Raw genomic sequence first — 18,653 nt, forward strand, 5'->3', positions numbered from 1 at the left:
TCAGGCCAAAGGCCCATCCAGCCCAACACTCTGTATCACACAGTGGCCAGAAATACCAGGTGCCATCAGGAGGTCCACCAGTGGGGCCAGGACATTAGAAGCCCTCCCACTCTTGACCCCCCCCAAGCACCAAGAAGACAGAGCATCACTTGCCCCAGAGTCCCTATCTATACCTTATGGCTAATAGCCACTGATGGACCTCTGCTCCATATGCTTATCTAATTCCCTTTTGAAGCCATCCATGCTTGTAGCCGCCGCCACCTCCTGTGGCAGTGAATTCCAAGTGTTAATCACTCTTTGGGTGAAGAAGCACTTCCTTTTATCCATTCTAACCCGACCGCTCAACAATTTCAGGGAGTGCCCACGAGATCTTGTATTGTGAGAAAGGGAGAAAAGTACCTCTTTCTCTACCTGCTCTTTCCCATTCAAGCCACTATCCACAAACAATCCAAAAATCCCTGTGCCACTTCCCGTTTGCTTCCTTACTGCTTATCAACAAATATAAATAGGCTTTACCAATCAAAGATTCAGAATACAGCTGGTATGATGACAATATTTATGCAAAACCAATATATTTACATTCTTTACTCTGGATGCACCATGTAATTTTTCTTTGCATCTTTCTAATGCCAATCCTAATTATAGTCCAATATTGTTGTCTGTAGAATCGCATAACCCCACATACTAGGGCTGAAGGTAGAAGAGGCTTATTAGATATAACATTGCCAAAGGTTTATTTAAAAAAAAAATCTTGAGATTTGCAAAAAAGAAATCCCAAGGTATCAAAAACAGAACTGATCCATTATGATCCATTTTATTCCATGACAAATAGGGAGTAGTAGTGAATCTGGAAGATTGCTCGGAGGCAGTGGGATAATTGTACACAGAGTAGTTGCTTTGTGCATTCAAGTAATAAATGCTGTTGAGCCTCACTAAATCAGCCCAATGCAACTCGGTGATTACAAATGCTTATAAAGCAAGATGAGCTTTTGAAATGCTGGAAGATTACTTTTGTCACTTTCACTGATCGCATGAGTCTACTGCAATTGTCCACAGTTGACTGGTGTAAAGTTGCAAAAATGAAACAATCTATTTGTAAAAAATGTTTTCATAAGACAAGACATCCCAATCGCATGCAAGTTTCTTTGGAAATATCTGCTTGAGTTCAGTCGACAGCTTTGCTCCCAGTTTCTATTAGTGCTGCCAGCAGCAATCAAATCCAATGATTAATCAAAAAGAATAAAGCCCAGCTCGCAAGCATCTCCCACTGCTATAAAGCAGACAATAGAGAAGCAAACATAACCAAGTGCTTTTTCTTCCCATCCATTATTAACTATAAGAACAATCCATCCTGTGATTTTCCGGTGTTCTACAAGCAACCAGTCAGTCCCACTAACTGGAACATGGCTTGTTAATCCTATAAAACATCCCTATAATTAGGTGTTCAATCATATCTAAGGCTAGACCAGAGGCTTACACTCATTCAGTGGGATGTTTGAAAAGCAGACAACCCTCAAAACATGACAGAAATTGCCTTCGTCAGTCCTCTCAATCAGAAATCTATTGCAAGCCCACACAGCCTGTGACTGACCAAATACAAACCACCAGCCATGTATGATGGCTAGGGATGGGCACGAACCGAACCATGAAGCATGAACCGAACCATGAAGCAGAGTTCATCACAAATTTTGCCCTGTTCGTGGTTCGCAAACTGAAGTACATGATAGGTCTACGGGGTTTGCACGGCCACCAACTATAAACTGGTTCGGTTCACAAACAAACTTCCCGGGTCAATTCAGTCGGTGGTTCAGCCACAAACTGACACAAACCGCATTTTTCTGATTTGTGCCCAAACCTAATGGTGGCCCAACAGGGACTCAATAAACCTCCAACTTTACTGCCTACTTAGTTGTTAAGCCCTATTACATAGCTGTGGGCTGCGTCCATCTTGGTTAGGGCTGCCAACCTTCAGGTTGCACCTTTCAAGACTGTATGCACACAAAGCAGTCTTGAAAGGATTTTTAGAAGGCAGCACATAGTTGCTAATCACACAACAAAGGCCGGGATCACACGGCAAGGAAATTGTGATTTGTTCCCGGTATAATTTAATTGGGAATATTTTTCTTCGAGTTGAGATGATCGCATATCCCTCCCCGAACTGGAAGCATTGAGCGAGGAGGCTTTGGGCACCGTCTAGATGCAGCCGGCCCCTCTCTCTCCACCGCCTGCCCGCTCACCTGCCAGCCCATCCGGCACTTCCTTCCCCCTGCCCACCTCCAGAAACTTTCCCCGCCGCCTCCTGCTGCCAGACCAGCCTCGGCTCCATGCTGCTGGCAAGCCGGGTCCTCCCTCCCTCCCCTCCTAACACTGCAGCTTTGGGTCCTGGGGCACACTCCACTGCCCACTCGCCTGCAAACCCACCCGGCACTTCCTTCCCCAACCACATCCCCACCCTAGAGGAACTGCTGCAGAAAAAGTGCTAATTCAGTAGATCTTTGTATCTTGGCCACTGTATGCATAATATCCACCAAAATAGGACAGACCAAAAATACGTATAATTGTTTCAAAATATTAAAAAAAACACATTTACACTTCCTAAAATGAATGCAGTCTGTACTAAGAAAACTTTGGAATATTAAAACTGGGTTTTCCAGTAGTACTAGGGACTCCAGTCAGACATTAGGACAAGTTGGTTAAATTAATTGAACTGTTCAGGCACAATCACTTTACTGCTCGCATGCTGCTACCTCTCTTCATGATTTAGAGATTGACTGAAAACTTCCTGGTTTGATCAGGCTTCAGTTTGCAGATCTTTTCAACCCCAATGCAGCTTAACTGCATGATCCAGTGGTAGAGCACTAACTCATACGGCTGAAGACTTTACCTTGATGGAAGGAAATCTCTGTTACCAGAATAATTGGTGGAATTGATATGGCTATACCTATGGCCCATCACTAATATCAGTAATACAATTACAAATATACAAGGAAATAACATCTGGTTTAAATATATGAGCACTAAAGATCTTGTATACAGGTCTATGAATGTGTGTCTATACTATATTGATAATTGTGACCACTGAGAAAGGCCCTTAGGGGCCAAAACGCGTTTGGTCTTCAGTAGGAAAGTGTTTACCCATCATATGTATTAGTATTTGATAAGTTTTTATAAGTCTGATACTTAGATAAAGATTTTTATCAGTATATGCTTTAACATGTGTACACCCTAATAAATATTTGTACTTTTATAATATACATTGTTAGCTTAGCCCTTTGGTTCGCAGTCTTATCTTGGGTTGAGTTCCCCCCCCCCTTTCCCCCAGTTTTTAAACATTTGAAAGGACATGCCCTATGCTTACCCAGTGCAAGGATTGTTCTGGTATCTGGGCGCTGTGTATGAAAACGGAGAGATATTCTTGTCCACGAAAGACCCAAACCCAAGACGGAAATTGCTGGTGAGCTTTCCCATCTCTTCAGCCAGCTTGGTTCCCAGGTTCCGAATAGTGTCCAGATCATCCTTCATGGAAAGGGAAAGATCCATCAAATAATATAGATCCACAGGGTAGTCCTCTACCTGCCGAACCTGCACATGGAAAGAGGTCGGGTCACCTGTGGAAGCAGTGATTGTGAGAGATTAATAAGCAAAGCAAGCAAAGTCTTTTCTTTCTCTGGATTGACTCAGTTTACGAAGTCAAGTACCAAAAACAGATGAAGATTCATGTTTGAAGTATGAATATTTCTGCTCATGGCTTCCTGTTGCGACATGTCACTGATACAATATGCCAAAAATTCAAACAGCATACTTCCTTCTTTGTATCATATGTAAGCTATTCCTTCATTTAAGGCTAGAATCACTGCAGTTTGACAATTCGTGCAAAACGGAGATGTGGGAATGAAGATATATTCTCCACTGATATCAATTATACTAGTTCTTCCATTTATGTAAATTTATAGCCTATCCCATCCCAATTGCAACAGTGGACACCAGCTGCATTATATTGATCTAACTGCTCTCCACCCATTGTCAACAAAGGCACTCAAGCCCTAACAGACTTGGAGACCTAGCTGTGAGTGGAGATACTACATGGCTCAATAGCCCTGCAATAAATACCAATCCTGATGCAATAAATTAGACAAACTGCAAGAGTTCCCGGCTGAGCCACATCCAGTCATGGATGGAATGGAGCTCTTGCAACTATTCCAAGTAACCACAACTGAATTGGTGGTTTTTACAGGGCTCCTTTGCCATGCAGTATCAAAAATACATATGGCATTTTTGGCAGGTTTTGACTGCCAGAAGTAGCTGGACTAGGATGGGCATAACATCGTTGAGTGTTAGAAATGTAGCATTAATGAAGAGCCACTTGTCTTATTTGAATTTCCAGAGCCACCACAGCCTATGGTTCCCATCAAAACAGTAACATTCGATTTTGCTTATTTTGCTTATGTTTGCTTATGTTTACAATTTACTTATTTAATTTATTTTATTTTACGCAATTGCTATCCCACCCTCACCCGCAAGCGGGCTCAGAGCAAGTCACAACCATAAAAGCAACAGATATAAAAATAGGGTTGCCAAGTGAATTTGTCTTACTGGCGGGGGAGCCTCGCCGGGGTCCGGGAGCCATCAGTTGATGCGCGCGCAACGCGCGACGTCGATCACATTGAAGGCGTGGCCCCGATCGTCGGAGGGAAAACCATAGAGTTTTCCCTCTGACGATCGGGGCCACGCCCCCAACGTGATTGACGTGGTTGCGTCACCTCTGGTGACGCAGCCACGCTGCGCTTTGGAGGGCAGAGTTACCCCCGGGGCCCAATTCCCCGGCGGCAGAAATCGGGCCTCCGAAGCGGGGGGTTACCCACCACCCGCCCCCACTTGGCAGCCCTATATAAAAACATTGTAAACCCCATTTAAATCTAATACCCATTTAGATACTAAAACATTTAAAACATGATGGCAACTCGGATAATTTCATACGCCCGAAGTGCAGACTGTGCAAATGTCAGGGGGCAACAATTTGAACGGGTGGGCCGAATCACCATCAGGAACATAGGAATGCCATAATGCCCAGCACAGGCAGGGGAGGCTGATATAATTGGACATCTGCCGCCTCAACCAAAGGCCTGGCAGAATAACTTCATTTTGCAGGCCCTGCAGAATTGAAATAAATCCTGCAGGGCCCTGATCTCAAGTGGAAGCATGTTCCACCAGGCCAGGGACTAACCTAGTCAAGGTTCGGCAGATGTCTTTTGGGCTCTTTGTAGGCAAGTCCCACAGAGATGTTGGTCTCTGACCACATGGGGCCTTAAAGGTTAATACCACAACCTTGAACCTGATCTGGTACTCAACTGGTAGCCAGTGCAGCTGGCGAAGCACTTCTGGCTGAATATATATCCACAGAGGGATTGCGCCGCTGCATGTTGCACCCACTGAAGTTCCAGATTATATTCAAGGGCAGCCCTGTGTACAGTGAGTTACAGTAGTCTAGCCTGGAAGTGACCATCACATGGATCACTGTAGCTAAGTTGTGGGAGGAGAGATAGGGACCCAGTTGCCTGACCAGCCAAAGATGGTAAAAAGCTGACCTGGCAACAGATGTGACCTGGGCCTCCACAGAAAGTGCCATGGACACCAGCATTAGTACTGCCCCACCATGGGTTGGGAGCTGAATTCCCGATCCTGTCCCCCCACAACTCAGGTACAGGACCTCAATCTTAGATGGATTCAATTTCAGACGTCTCTGCTGTAACCAACCAGCCACAGTCTCCAAAGGCCTGGCCAGAATATCTGGGGCGGGGTCCGTCCATCACCAGATACAGCAGGGTGATGACAACCCAGCCCAAACCCCCAGATTAACCGGGCACTGTAAACCCACTGAACATCTTTTTTTTTAGCTTGGAAAAGCAGGACACACATTTTAAAATTAAAGAGAACCTAGTAAATAAAGGAATGGAGCATCTTTTATGGTTGGTTTTAAGAGAAAAATACTGCCTTACCCCATCAAAGGACATTTCAAGCCCAAAAGAGCAGGCTTCCTTTCACAGCACCCAAAAAGAAAGTTGGCATGGTCAAGCAGACAGAGACAGTGCTGAACCTGGAAAGACTAGGTCCAGATATCTGTTCAGCTATCACCTTAGTTGGTTGCCTTGAACACATTAGTGTATCTCAGCCTGTTTCCTATCTGAAAAACAGGAGCACGCTCACAAGATGCTTGTAACAGGTATCTACCTACATGGTCCATATTATATATGTATTGCTACCTTTCTCCTAAAACCAGTACTCAGCGCAGATGGGAGAGCTATCCTCTTTCTTCTTCAACAAATATCTGCATATTTATAATATCCTTAGTTCTCAATCGCAATTAATTAGTAAGAGTGAATGGTGGATATAAAGGAAGAAGCTAGGACAGGGCCAACTCAGTGCGTGATATACAGATCCCAAGTCCATTCTGGGAACTCTCGAGGAAATGTGTGCTAGGAGTTCCTGGGTAAACAGAGATTCCAAGGTACCCACGGGCCCAATTTTGATTATGCCCAAGGCACATGGACAGAAGGTGATTAAGTCTCTCCAGAGTGCCATTTTGTGATCTTTTTGGGGAGTCGCTATTTGCCTCTCTGGAGGAATGTACATGTAACCCATTTGTTAGATCGCCGCTAACAAAGACCTGGAGAGTGATTTCAACCAAAGTGATCAGCTTTATTAACGATACGAACAAGCGCTTGAAGTCAGTCATAACCAGAACAGATTAACATTGGGAGCTAGGCTCCTTTTAAACGTTCCCGGGCTAGTGTAGCCACGCCTATTTACAATTAACAACCAATGAGGTTGTGTAGATAACAACCAATGAGAGTCTTTCCCTCTCAGGAACTGGCACAGTTCTGATTGGTCGCCGTTACAGAGCGACCAATAGTGAGTCCGTTCTGAGGAGCCTTCGTCCGGCTCGAAGCTTAACATAGGGAGTGAATGTGGCGATTCAAGTATGCTATTTTAATACATTACACCATTGGTACATGTAAAGTCTCTAGTGAGGCAAATAGTGGCTCTCCACAATCATTTCACAGAGGCCTAGGGAAGGAGAAACAAAAGGCAAGTGAATGGAGGCAGAGGGTGGAGAAGTGGGAGCAAAGAATGAAGCAAAAAGAAGAAAAGGGAGCTGAGGAAAGGAGGGGCAGAGAATGGGTATGATTGTGAGAAGGTGAGAGAGGCTGGCTGCTACAGACTAGAATGCTAAGTCATCTGATTGATTAAAACACCGTGCCGTTTCAAATCCTTGAAAAAAATCAACATTCTCCCTGGTTGCCTTCGGTGTTGGCAAAACATTAAAACCTGATGTCTGAATTCTGTGTATGAATTTATGTTTCTCAAGGAAGAAACACAAGGGCCTCTTTATTAATAAACAAACAAATAAAATTGGAACCTTTCTCCTGCAACGCTCACAGAAAGGGATGAAGGGGGGGGGGCAATCATTGTTTCTGTTATGGTTTGCTTGGTCTGTAACACAAATATTCCAGGAACATACCGAAATCTTTAATGATTCAACCCTTTCGTATTTGCCTCTAACTTTATTACAAAGGGCTCTTTTTGTGAGTAAATATCAAAGGCCAAATATTTTGGTACAAAGGTTGAAACTGCATTCAGGCCTCTTTCTCTGTCAAAATAAAATCTGAATTTCTGCCCTTTCTGTTTATTTTCTTTTATCTCAGGGGAAAGCAAATAATATGAGGAACTTTAACATCGAGATCACAAGTTCAAATTTCACTACTGAAGTAAAATCTTGTTGCTTGGAGGGAAAGTTTGTTATCCACCACTACAGAGAATGCAACTGAAAAACCTTCAAAATTCCTGCAGAATGAGTGATAGGTGGCCTGCAGTGTTCTGACTTATCATTTTCTAAAACTTTTATAATAATTAAAAGGTAAAGGTTTCCCTTGCTTGAAAGCCAGTCGAATCTGACTCTAGGGGGCAGTGCTCATCTCCATTTCCAAGCCGAAGAGCCAGCGCTGTCCGAAGCCTTCTCTGTGGTCATGTGGCCGGCATGACTAAACGCCAAGGCACACAGAATGCTGTTACCTTCCCACCGAAGCGGTACCTATTTATCTACTTGCAATTTCTTGCTTTTGAACTGCTAGGTTCCGTCACACAGCAATAGAGTCTTGAACTGCCGAACTACAGGCTTTCTGGTCTGCAGCTCAGCATCTTAACGTTTGAGCCACCGCGGCCCTTTATAATAATAAAAGGTAAAGGTTCCCTTGCTCGAAAGCCAGTCGAATCCGACTCTAGGACTGCGGTGCTCATCTCTGTTTCAAAGACGAAAAGCCAGAGCTGTCCGAAGACGTTTCCATGGTCATGTGGCCGGCATGACTAAGCGCCAAGGCACATGGAACGCTGTTACCTTCCCACCGAAGTGGTACCTATTTATCTACTTGCAATTTCTTGCTTTCGAACTGCTAGGTTGGCAGGAGCTGGAACTAGAGACGGGAGCTCACTCCGTCATGCGGCACCCGGGTCTCAAACTGCTGAACTACTGACCTTCCACAGCCTGCAGTTCAGCGTCTTAACCACTTGAGCCACCGCAGCAGTATAATAATACTTCCTCCTTAATTTCAGCATTCCTTCTTAGATTCAACCTTTTCTCATTCTTTTCTAGCTCCAAGTTACCCACATCTATAAATGAGGAAGAGCACACAAGAAACAAGAGAAGAAATTTTCGTGTAGTGAAGCAAACAACAAACACCCAATTCCATTTAGCTGAAGGCCTCCTTATTAATGTTAACTGTAGGGCAGGTAACTTGGCTATTGGAATGACAACTGAGCTGTTTCCAGAGCTCTAGGCCAGGGCCTGCTTCTGCAGATTTTTAGTAGGCCCTGCACTCGTGCAGGCTGCTGGCAGGGAGGCTGGAAAGAAAAGCACTGAGCCCCTCCTACTCTCTTGATTGTTCTGAGGCCTACTGGGATATCCTGTTAAAGAGGCAACAGAAACTTACTCTGGAGAATTTTATCACTGGCAAGGTTTAAAAGACTAACTTGAATGAGTAACATCCGGTACTGGCCTATGTTTTTACTCAAGTAAAGCAAGGGTGTCAAATACGTGGCCCGTGGGCCAGAACTGACTCCTGCAGGGCTCCTATCCTGCCTGCAAGCAACTGGCTCTTGTCTGCTTCCTACTTCCTGTTCCTGCTTCCTTATTCCTGTACCATAGCTTGCTTTTGCCCGGCTCTCTCCTCTCCTGCTTTCTGTTTCACAGAGGGAAGAAGAAAGCCAAGCCTTCCTTCTTTTGATTGACTGAGGGCTCCCCTCCCCTTCCCCCTCCTTCTTTGGGAGGAAAGGAGAGGGGAGGGAAAAACCAAGAGAAAGACCGCCATACAGTTTTATGGTAGGTATAAGCTTTCTTGTGTGCACAAGAGCCGGGGGGGGGGAGGAGAGAGAGAAAGAGAGATCTCCCTTTCCAGTTCTAACACTTGGGGCAGGGGGGGAAGAAGCCTAACAGCACAGTTTGCAGTCTTTATTAGGTGAAGGGAGCAAGAATCCTGTGGCACCTTAACAACTAGTAAAATTTGTGGCAGGGCATGAGCTTTCACGAGTCACTGCTTACTCCTTCAGATACAGCTAGAATGTGAGTCCATCTGTCCTTAAATCTTGGAGAGTGATTTCAGACCCCAAATAGCAGACATTGGTAAAGAGAGAAGAAACCTAGGTCTCAAGTTTAGTTCAGGAGTATGCATTTTCTTTATCTTCATTATCAGTTGCAATTCAGCAGTCTCTCTTTCTAATCTCCCTTTGAAATTCCTTTGTAAGAGAACTGCTACTCTTAGGTCAGGAACTGAATGTCCTGGAAAGTTAAAATGTTCCCCCACTGGTTTTTGAATGTTGTGGTTTCTAATAGCAGTAGAAACAGTATGAGTCCAGCAGCACTAACTAAGAGTCCAGTAGACTAACAAAATCTGTGGCGAGGTATGAGCTTTCGTGAATCACCGCTCACTGCTTTAGATAGATCAAGATGGGTAGCCATGTTAATCTTTCTGTAGCAGTAGAAAAGAGTCCAATAGCACCTTAAAGACTAACAAAATTTGTGGCAGCGGATGAGTTTTCATGAGACACTGCTCACTTCTGCAGACTTATTTCCATTTATTCTTTGCATCCTCCTGGACCAAAATGAGACCTAGGTTTCCTGTCTCACTACCAGTGCTGATAATTCCAAGCCTACTTGGAATTATATATCACACCTAATCCAATCAAGCCTGCTACTGCCTTTTGGCATCTGAAATAATCTTTACAAAGTTTATATCTCTGGTGGCACACATGGCCCAGCCTGACAAAGTGACATTTATGTCAGATCCGGCCCTCGTAACAAATGAGTTCGACATCTCTGACTTAAAGGCTACCGGTTCAGTTTCCTAATGCTTGAGAAACACGTGCTATTAACCTAATCTACAAGAAGGAGGAAAGGGGAGGAAGCTTTAAATACTGTGGAGCTACAGAGAGAACTGGGGGGAGCAGGAGGGTTGGGAAGAAATGAATTCCCCATATCCATAAGAACTAATGAGCTAAATATTTGACTGCAGGTCTCTAGTTATCCAGAACTGCTGGTGAATGGGCACATGTATGGGCAGTTGCTGATTTTGCCCATCTGCAGAAGCCCCAGCTGACATGAGCAGAGTTGTCATGGTGGAGCATAGGGAGATAGGTAAAGGTAAAGGTAAAGGTTCCCTTGCTCGAAAGCCAGTCGAATCCGACTCTAGGGTTGCGGTGCTCATCTCCGTTTCAAAGCCGAAGAGCCAGCGCTGTCCGAAGACGTTTCCGTGGTCATGTGGCCGGCATGACTAAACACCAAGGCATACGGAACGCTGTTACCTTCCCACCGAAGTGGTACCTATTTATCTACTTGCAATGTCTTCCTTTCGAACTGCTAGGTTGGCAGGAGCTGGAACTAGAGACGGGAGCTCACTCCGTCATGCGGCACCCGGGTCTCAAACTGCTGAACTACTGACCTTATTTACGAGATAGGCAGTACTGTAAATAAGGGCCATGTCAGAGGCTAGGTGCCAGCCAAGTCAGAGTCCAAAGTCAGAGTCAAGATTCAGTCCAGAAAGTCAGTTGCCTGAGAGCAGAGACCAATCCAGACCGTGGTTCAGAAAGCAAGGTCTAGCAGTGCGGGTATACAGGAGCAAGTAGGTCCGATATCCAAGTCCAAAGCCAGTTTGAAGGTCACTGGAGTGGAGCAGAGTCAGGAGCAGAATCAGGAGCTGTGGTCGCAGAGTCCACCAGGTGGTGACTTGTTGCTTCCATATCGAGCAGTCTCCCTTGACTGACTTTTACAGCCATCTGCCAACTGCTTGGGAGTAACCCTGCAGCTACTCATCATCAGGAAGCAACTGGTGTCAGGCCTAGAGACGTGCGCTTTGTCTTCTCTCCTGGAGCTCCATTTTAAGCCTTCGTCTCCAGTGCTCAAAGGGTGCAGGTGAAACTTGGAGGGCTGGTAATAACCACCTGGGTTTCATCTCTTGGAATGGGGTTGGAAGGGGCTGGTGGCTCTGCATCAGTTGTCAGCTGTGAACTCTGACAAGCCTGCCGTTCATCTTCTTGCTCACCTTCTTGCTCACCGGCTTCTGCTGCTGCTTCAGAGCTGGCTACACAGGACTCCTCTTCTCCTGAGGAGTCCTCTTCTCCTGAGGAGTCCTCGACTCCTGAGGAGTCCTTCTCTCTTGACTGACCCACAACAGACCGAGACCATGAAGGGCTTTATATGTGGATCTCAATTGCATATTTTATTGGCACATGGAGTATCCAGGTTACTTGTAAATCATCCATTTCAAATGACAGGTATTCTATGCTAACTCTAAATAATGTAAACAAACAAACTCACCAGGCCGCAGATTGAGAGAGATCTTTTGAGGTATTATCTGGGTAACATCTGAATGAGTCACACTGGAGCCTTTTCTGCTCAAAGGAAGGTTCTTCACTATATTCAGACTGCTTTTAGTGCTCTCAAAGTGCCCTGCACAACCGCTGACCATCAGGTTTTCAATGAAGTCGCATCTTGAAGTGATCGATTTTTTGCTGCCAAATTCCTGGGGGGGGGGAATCAGGAGGTGAAGAACAGAGATTTTTAAAATAATCAATTTCTCAAAAAAAAAATACTGTGTCAGCTAAGCAGCATTTTTATTATTACATTTGTATCCTGCTTGTCCTGCTCGAACAGCAACAGTGTTCTGTCTTCTCCTATTTCTCCTCACAACAACCGTAAGAGGAAGGTCAGGTTGACAGAAGAGAGCTTGGATCCAACAAAGGATTTCCAGTTGGAAGAGGAGGATTTCACCAATCCCCTCCCCATTCAAGCAAAGACCTTTAACATTCCCTTATGCTCTCCCTAGGGGTCCCTGGACATTAGGGGGGGACGTTTTGGCTGCAGCAAGAAGACGACAATGTTACAATTCACGGATGAAATCCTTTACGTTCACAAAAATTCTCTACTGGATCCAACCCAGTATCTTAGAGAGAAGACTTGTCTGAGGAAAAGAACAACAAGGGAGAAAATATTTTAAAACAATAAAAGATAAAGTGTGGAAGTGTCACGATCAGCTGCCAGGGTTGCCAGCCTCCAGGTGGGGCCTGGGGATCTCCCGCTTTTACAACTGATCTCCAGCTGACAGAGATCAGGTCCCCTGGAGAAAACGGCTGCTTTGGAGGGTGGACTCTATGGCATTGTCACATGCTGAGGCCCCTCCCTTCCTCAAACCCCGCCCTCTCCCGGATCCACCCCCAAAGTCTCCAGGTACTTTCCAACCCAGACATGGCAACCCTATCAGTTACTGTTTATATAGCCAATCAGGTAAGCAGATGATGGTGTCCAGAAAGTACAGTCTAGATTGCAGGAATCAAAACATGGCCTGGCAGATTACAAGCTGTTGGTTCCTCTATATCTTTGTACCAACCCCTCTGCTGTCCAGATCCAGACTTACTGTTCTTTGAAAAAGTTGAAATAATTTTCTATGGAAGACTGACTACAGACATAGATAAATGCTTTAATCACTTCGTCCTTACCCATCAAACACCTATGTTCTTGCTATTTCTGGTTTAAATGTATCTATTTATTTGATTGCATTTTTAGGCCTCCCTTCCCTGCAAGCAGGACTCAGGGTGGCTCACAAGGGGGAACATACAAATAAATAATTTAGATTAAAATCTTACAATAATATACATAATGCATCAACAATAAAGAGAGCTTTTTCCAGGTGGTCGAAGTTCTTCACAGAGTGTCTTGGTGAACCTTCAACGATCATGTAAGGTAGTCCAGTCATTATCACCTCCATATTATAGGCAGAGGGTAGAGAAAAAGCAGATCACCAAAGCCCAACCGGTGAGTTATGATTAGAACTGAGTACTTACCACTCTTAGCCCTATGCCACTTTTTAAACAGACCTGTTTAAAAAAAGCTCTTTCACATTTTTCTGAATATTAAGAACTATTAAAGTCACAGGGCTTTTTTTGTAGAAGCAGCTCAGCAGGCACTCATTAGCATAACAGGCCACACCCAACAGCAGAAACTCATTAGGTCACACCCCCCATGTTACCAGAAGTGTGGTCATCCAGCCACACCCACCTTTTGCTTCTTATTCCATTTACCTTGTTTGTTGTCAACACCCAGGGCTTTTTTTTGGAACAGGAACTCCTTTGCATGTTAGGCCACACACCCCTAATGTAGCCAATCCTAATGAGTTTCTGCTGTTGGGTGTGGCCTATTATGCTAATGAGTTCCTGCTAGGCGTGGCCAACCTGGGAGCCAGCCGGAACTCTGTTCCTGCCCAAAAATAGCCCTGATTAAATAAATAATTCATATAGTCCTTTTCTTACTATTTAGGAGCTTTCAAAAGAATGCAAACTCCTGTCAAAATGAAATTATATCTCTTTGGCTAGAAGTCCTATTTGGACCATGAAGTGAAAGTCTAGCCTGTTTCGAACAGTGACATTCCAGTCTGTTATTAAAAGGAAAGCATGTGAGCAATGTTTCTGTGGGTCACGCACATGTGCTTTTTGTGCTAGAAACTGCATCAAGAGAAAGGTGAAAATATCTTCAGATTACTAATACAAAGGCACATGAATTAAAAGAGAGCAATATTACAAAGTTGTCTATGGACAGAGTATTAAAACTTTGTTATTCTCTTCCCTCCCATGGCTCCTCCCGCCTACACATAATGAAGAGGAGGTTTCCAGTTTTAGTTTAAAATAGTTTGCGCAATTCATTAGATAAGCCTTCACGATTGAAAACAGAAGCCTAAAATTTCACCAGAGATTTCTTTTAAATGATTCAGCAGTAGAAAGGCAAGGAAGATGCCGCACATTGTGGGTGATTTTTCACTAGAGCTGCCTGGGCAAACGGCGCTGTGCTGCGAGGCAGCTCTAGTGAGAAATTGCCCCAATTTGTGTTCATACATCATAGCAAACAGGGTTTCTTTTCTATGAAGAGGCATTTACTCATTTCAGCTCCCTAGGACTGCCATGTTCCCCTTGGCAACCAACGGGGGAGGCTTATTGGGGGTGGGGGGCCTTGCTGATGACACACTGACATCCCTTCCTGTGCAGACCAGAAGTGATGTCAGCTCATTCCCAGCAATGCTGATGACACTCTGGAATTTGGGCAAAAATCTGTGTTTTAACCACAGAGTTTTGTCCAAATGCCAGAATATCTCCCGCATCCCCCAGCCATGCACTTATGTCCCTTTTGGGTGCACAGAGAGTGATGTCAGTGTGTCAGGATGCTGCTGACATCCCACCTCATTTTGGCACCTTTCCCCCACCAGCCAGCGTGAGCCTGGCAACCCCAAATCCCCCACCTACAGTCCAAATTATTACAGCCCAGGCACAAACTTATAACCAACTATAAAGTGAGTTGAAGGCAGCGTATAACAGACTGTGGCCTTGATTGCACACGCTTTTGTCGGTGGCCAAACAGATTTTGTAGGGCTTTGATGATCTGCAAAACCTTGTTTGATCAAACAGGACAGACATATGCAACAAAGGCCACCGTCAATTCTCTGAAGGGAAAAAAACCCACGACGTTTCCTCTTATTTATTTATTCTTAGAGATCTGCTACCCATATTAAAACAAGCCATAAAAACAACTTGCAGCAGGCTAGTTACCTCTGAAACACGGAAATTTGTAAGACTTCTAACATGCAACCACTGATGGGTGGAAACTTCCAAATTCAGTACAGTATGTGCGACACAAATGGACAGAGTCCCAAACAGGAGTTAACCCACAGGGTACAGATATCTACAGCTCAGGCAGACAAGAGTGTCAGGATGATAGGGAGGGAATGCTTATGTAGGATCAAATCCACTCCTTATTAGCAGATTTACATAGGAAATCTGACAGCCAGCAATGAATGTGATTCTGTAAAGTTTCCTGTAGTATCGACTGGTTTATAGCCCATGTACTATAACTTTAAAAAAGATGTTTCCATATAGTTTACTTCAATTATCTATGCTTCTCACTGCTTGAAAGACTATTTGGGAATCTTTATTCTTTTTTTAAAAAAATCCGTAATGTTTTTTTCTCTCTCTTAGGATAACATCCGAATCCAATCCAATATCCACAGTTTAATAAACTAAGCATTGATGGCTGACCACACAAGGATTGTGCCAAGAACATAGTGAAAGCACTGTTTTCAGTCAAGCAAAAACATGAGAGAAAACTTAATTGTCAAGAGAGATAGGACAAGTCCAAACAATCATATGGAAATACATCCATCCTAAGAAACAGAAGCTCCGTGTGCTGGAATGTCATTTATTTAGGTATTTATACCCCATCTTTTTCTCCCCAATCAGGACCCAATGCAATTTACAACATTCGTCTCCCCTCCTCCATATTATGCCTTCTAACCTGTGAGGTAGGTTAGGCTTAGATTGTGTGAGGTCACCCAAAGGGCTGGCAAAGTGTGTATTCGAACCTGGGTCCCTCAGATAAGATTCTATTATGTTAAAAAGAACAACTATACTGTCTGCCACAGCAGGTATATTTGCAATGAGGAAAAGAGAGGAGGAAGCCTTTTTTAAAAAAAGAAAAGAAACAAATACAGGCAGACACTCACACTGATGTATCTTTTCCCGTATCTTTAATATTGCTATCTCTGTAAAAACCCTCAAATGCTTTTGGAACAGATTACAAAACAAATATTACTGCCAAATCCTTGTTGACATCTTACAGACCTACTATAAAAGTGATTCATGTTGGTTTTTTACATCGCAGAAATAGATTAAAACTACATCTCCAGAACCAAAAATAGTCTTCAGGGGGTTTTTTAAGAACGGGGGGGGGGGACGAAATGAGACCATGGTGCTTTTTGACGCTGCTTGGTCAGAACACTGGGTTATTCAGGTAAGGGCTTCAGTACAGCCATTATGTTCCAGTTTGCATGTTCTCGCAATCATCATCACCAGGGCTTTTTTTGTAGAAAAAGCCCAGCAGGAACTCATTAGCATAATAAGCCACACCCAATAGCAGAAACTCATTAGCATATTAGGCCACACCCCTGACAGCACCACTTATTAGCCTATTAGGCCACACCCACATGTTACCAGAAGTGTGGTCATCCAGCCATACCAACCTTTTGCTTCTTATGCTGTTTACCTTGTTTGTTGTCAAAACCCAAGGCTTTTTTTGTAACAGGAACTCCTTTGTATGTTAGGCCACACACCCCTAATGTAGCCAATCCTAATGCGTTTCTGCTGTTGGGTGTGGCCTATTATGCTAATGAGTTCCTGCTGGGCGTGGCCAACTTGGGAGCCAGCCGGAACTCCGTTCCTGTGCGTTCCTGCCCAAAAATAGCCCTGAATTCATCACACATAAAATAATCTTTAGCAATGATGTTAGGAAGGCTTAATGGAATTCCATATTCAGATACTCTGTAATAGTGGCAACAACAAAATCAATTCTGTGGATCATATTTTTTTTATGGCCCCATATTCTCAGATCTAACATCTGAATTGATCTCCCCATTCTTTAATCAGGACTTTTGTGTCTTTAGAAGTGAAATCATCCTGGTTGCTCAGAGATAAAGATAAACAAACTATTTTGTATTTGGCGAAAATTCTGGCCGCTGTGGTCAAGTTACATGATATCTTTTGTAGTCCTACTTTTAGGCTTTCCTTTTGCGGGATGAGGGTTTGCTGTTTATGACTCTGGTTGTGAAAACTATAAGAACAAATAACAAATAGTCTATTAAATAATCTATCCTTCGTGACTATTCAAGAAGCACATTGAACAAACTGGAGGGGGAAACTGGTAAGCAAGTGTAAAGCTACTGTAAGAATGCAGGAAATAAGCAAGAAGGGTTTCCACGCCTCCAGAAGCATGCTGGGTTTTTCTTAAAAAGAAGAAAATGCACTCATGCCATTTCCTTATCAGAGACTGATGTGTGAGTGATGACTACTTTTTCCCACCAGAAAACAAATCTAATCTATAGCCAATATACCTCGTGTAACATGACCTACTGGGCCACATTAAAGGCTTGCTGTCTCATCCACACTGCTTTATTGTCTGTTCCTGGCTCAGTGGGTACGTTCAGATGGGGCATTTACAACGGTATAGGTGCCGGTTGGAATCGGTGTACTTACCGGCGTTCACACGGCAAACATCTGCCATCCATCCCTAACCGTTGCAAAGAGCTTTAAACCGCTGTATTCTGCCACTAGGTCCCAAGTGGTGGTATCCTGAGTGCAACGGTTGTAATCGCTTTACCCCCACCCCCCGGTCTGATCGCTCTCCAGCGTTGTAGAGCCACTTCCGTTCAGAAGCCCGAGGCTTCCGATTTTCGCACGCCATTTTTTTTAAGGTCGGCGATATACGCTTGGGCGAAGCTTTGCCCCGGCGTTTGTTTAAAAAAAGAAGAAAAGGTCCTTAGTTTAACGTTTTAGAGGAGTTCGGGACCTCAGGGAGGCCAGTTTGCTCTTTAAACTGTAAAGGTAAGTCCTCTCTTCATGGCATGCTTTTCGGGATGGGGTGTTTTGCTCATGCGTGAAGATTGCCATTCTGTGGATGGCTGCCTATGCACATGCACAAACTGAGTTTAAAATAAAAACCGCCAACGCCCGCTGTGTGTGAACGGGCATACAGCGATGGGCTCCGCAGACAGGAGGTAAGTGTGATCGCGTTTCAGCCGGCATAAACTGCAACGGTTCCAACCGGTACAGTTTATGCCGGCTGAAACGCCCCGTCTGAACGCACCCAGTGGGAAAGAGGCAAAACCACACCCAAGGCACAGTAAACTTCAAGTAGCGCTATCTCATACTTTGGACTGGGCTTGCACATTCTTGGGGGGGGGAATGGCTATCAGAGACCTAAATTCTTTGGCCATGGCCCCCACAGGTCAGATCTAGCCTGCTGAATGTCTCAAAATTTCCTGAAGTGTTCCTACCTGTAATTGGGAGCTCTTGCAAACATATTCCAAGTTTTGCTTTTGCAGAGTACAAAACATCTTTTGTTCCCCATGTTTTTAAACAAGGCTGAGCTCCATTAACAGCTGCTGCCTTTCATGCAAACAGTATAGAACAGAGAACAGACCTCTAACCAAGGCCTGCTGATGGAGAAATGTACTGGTTTGCCTCTCCCTAGATGACACCATACACCAGTGGTGTACCAAGGGCAGGGCAGAGGT

The 18,653-nt window shown here is 44.3% G+C and overlaps 1 protein-coding gene across 1 annotated transcript in view; it reads right to left on the reverse strand.

Annotated features, from left to right (window-relative positions):
* The window catches only part of ITGB5 (integrin subunit beta 5), a 113,300-nt gene that overhangs the window by 70,346 nt on the left and 24,301 nt on the right, over positions 1–18,653 (reverse strand). Inside the window, exons 3-4 of the mRNA XM_015406456.1 lie at positions 11,864–12,068; positions 3,359–3,608 (exon numbers count right to left, since the gene is read on the reverse strand). Coding sequence (XP_015261942.1) covers positions 3,359–3,608; positions 11,864–12,068 — 455 coding nt within the window. The remainder of the gene's footprint in view (positions 1–3,358; positions 3,609–11,863; positions 12,069–18,653) is intronic.

This window comes from Gekko japonicus, unplaced genomic scaffold (genome assembly GCF_001447785.1).
Source record: "Gekko japonicus isolate JY-2015 unplaced genomic scaffold, Gekko_japonicus_V1.1 scaffold3551, whole genome shotgun sequence".
In the NCBI taxonomy this organism is placed as follows: domain Eukaryota; kingdom Metazoa; phylum Chordata; class Lepidosauria; order Squamata; family Gekkonidae; genus Gekko; species Gekko japonicus.